At 55.3% G+C, this 847-nt stretch overlaps 1 protein-coding gene across 1 annotated transcript; it reads right to left on the bottom strand.

Moving 5' to 3' along the window:
• Positions 1–63: 63 nt before the first annotated feature.
• On the bottom strand, positions 64–246 carry FIBRA_09390 (uncharacterized protein; the record flags this gene model as incomplete). Its single annotated transcript, XM_012321698.1, has 2 exons — positions 64–150; positions 193–246. The coding sequence occupies 2 exons, from the start codon at positions 244–246 to the stop codon at positions 64–66; spliced, it is 141 nt and encodes a 46-aa protein (XP_012177088.1).
• Positions 247–847: the final 601 nt, after the last annotated feature.

Below are 847 nucleotides of genomic sequence, written 5' to 3'. Positions count from 1 at the left end.
CGAGAGCCACTCATGCTGTATCATGTACGGGCCTGCGAGCTCTAGCGAGCAGCCCCGGGGTGACTATGACGCGAGTGTGTATTTTTCGATGCCTAGGGATGGTGCAGTGTCTTGCGCAGTCGAGAGGACGGCGGTGCGTGTATCGCCTCGCTAATCGACTTACCTGGATGAGCTGTAGACTGCGGTGCGCACCCTGTCACCGCGGTATGATGCGTTGATGATGAGTGTGGGGCCGTGGGTGGACATTCCAGGCATTTAGTTGACGACAGGACAGCCGTCATGATTCGCTCCATTCAGTGCAATTACAGTCGCAGTGGCCGATTGGCTGTCAGTTTGTGTGGTCGTCAGTTAGTTAGGACTGTCCGGACTAATTGACTACTCCGGCCTTGTGGCCGTGGCCGTCGTTCTGGGGCGTTCCGTCAAGAGTGACGACGGTGGCTTCAACTTATCCCGCACTCTATACTATGGGAAAGGTCCGCCCTCCGCTGCAGTAGAGCACGCGCAGCCGAACCGTTCTCGCGTTCTACATACGCGGAGTCGACGTGGATGACTATGAGACCCTTGGACGCCGTATGCTAATGGCGAGGCGACAACAGTGGATTCCAATACGTTTTCAGGAGATGTGCGGGTACCTACTGTGCGGGAACGCCGATGAGCTGCGGCGATGAAGGGACCACCACGGTTTCATTGTGCATGTGTGGCATTACAAAATGATTGACCACAAAACCGCTAAGTACGTTCGCTGCAGTGACATCCTTCTTGATTCTGCTCGTTCTCTTGTGGCAGGCACATTGTCTTTCGGTAGTTCGACGTGTACCATGGCATGCGTTGGCCACTTTCGTGATCA

The sequence above is a fragment of the Fibroporia radiculosa genome (assembly GCF_000313525.1).
Source record: "Fibroporia radiculosa TFFH 294 genomic supercontigs, scaffold36837, whole genome shotgun sequence".
Taxonomy (NCBI): Eukaryota; Fungi; Basidiomycota; class Agaricomycetes; order Polyporales; family Fibroporiaceae; genus Fibroporia; species Fibroporia radiculosa.
Note: the sequence above shows the minus strand (reverse complement) of the source record. Positions and strands in the feature narration are given on the sequence as shown.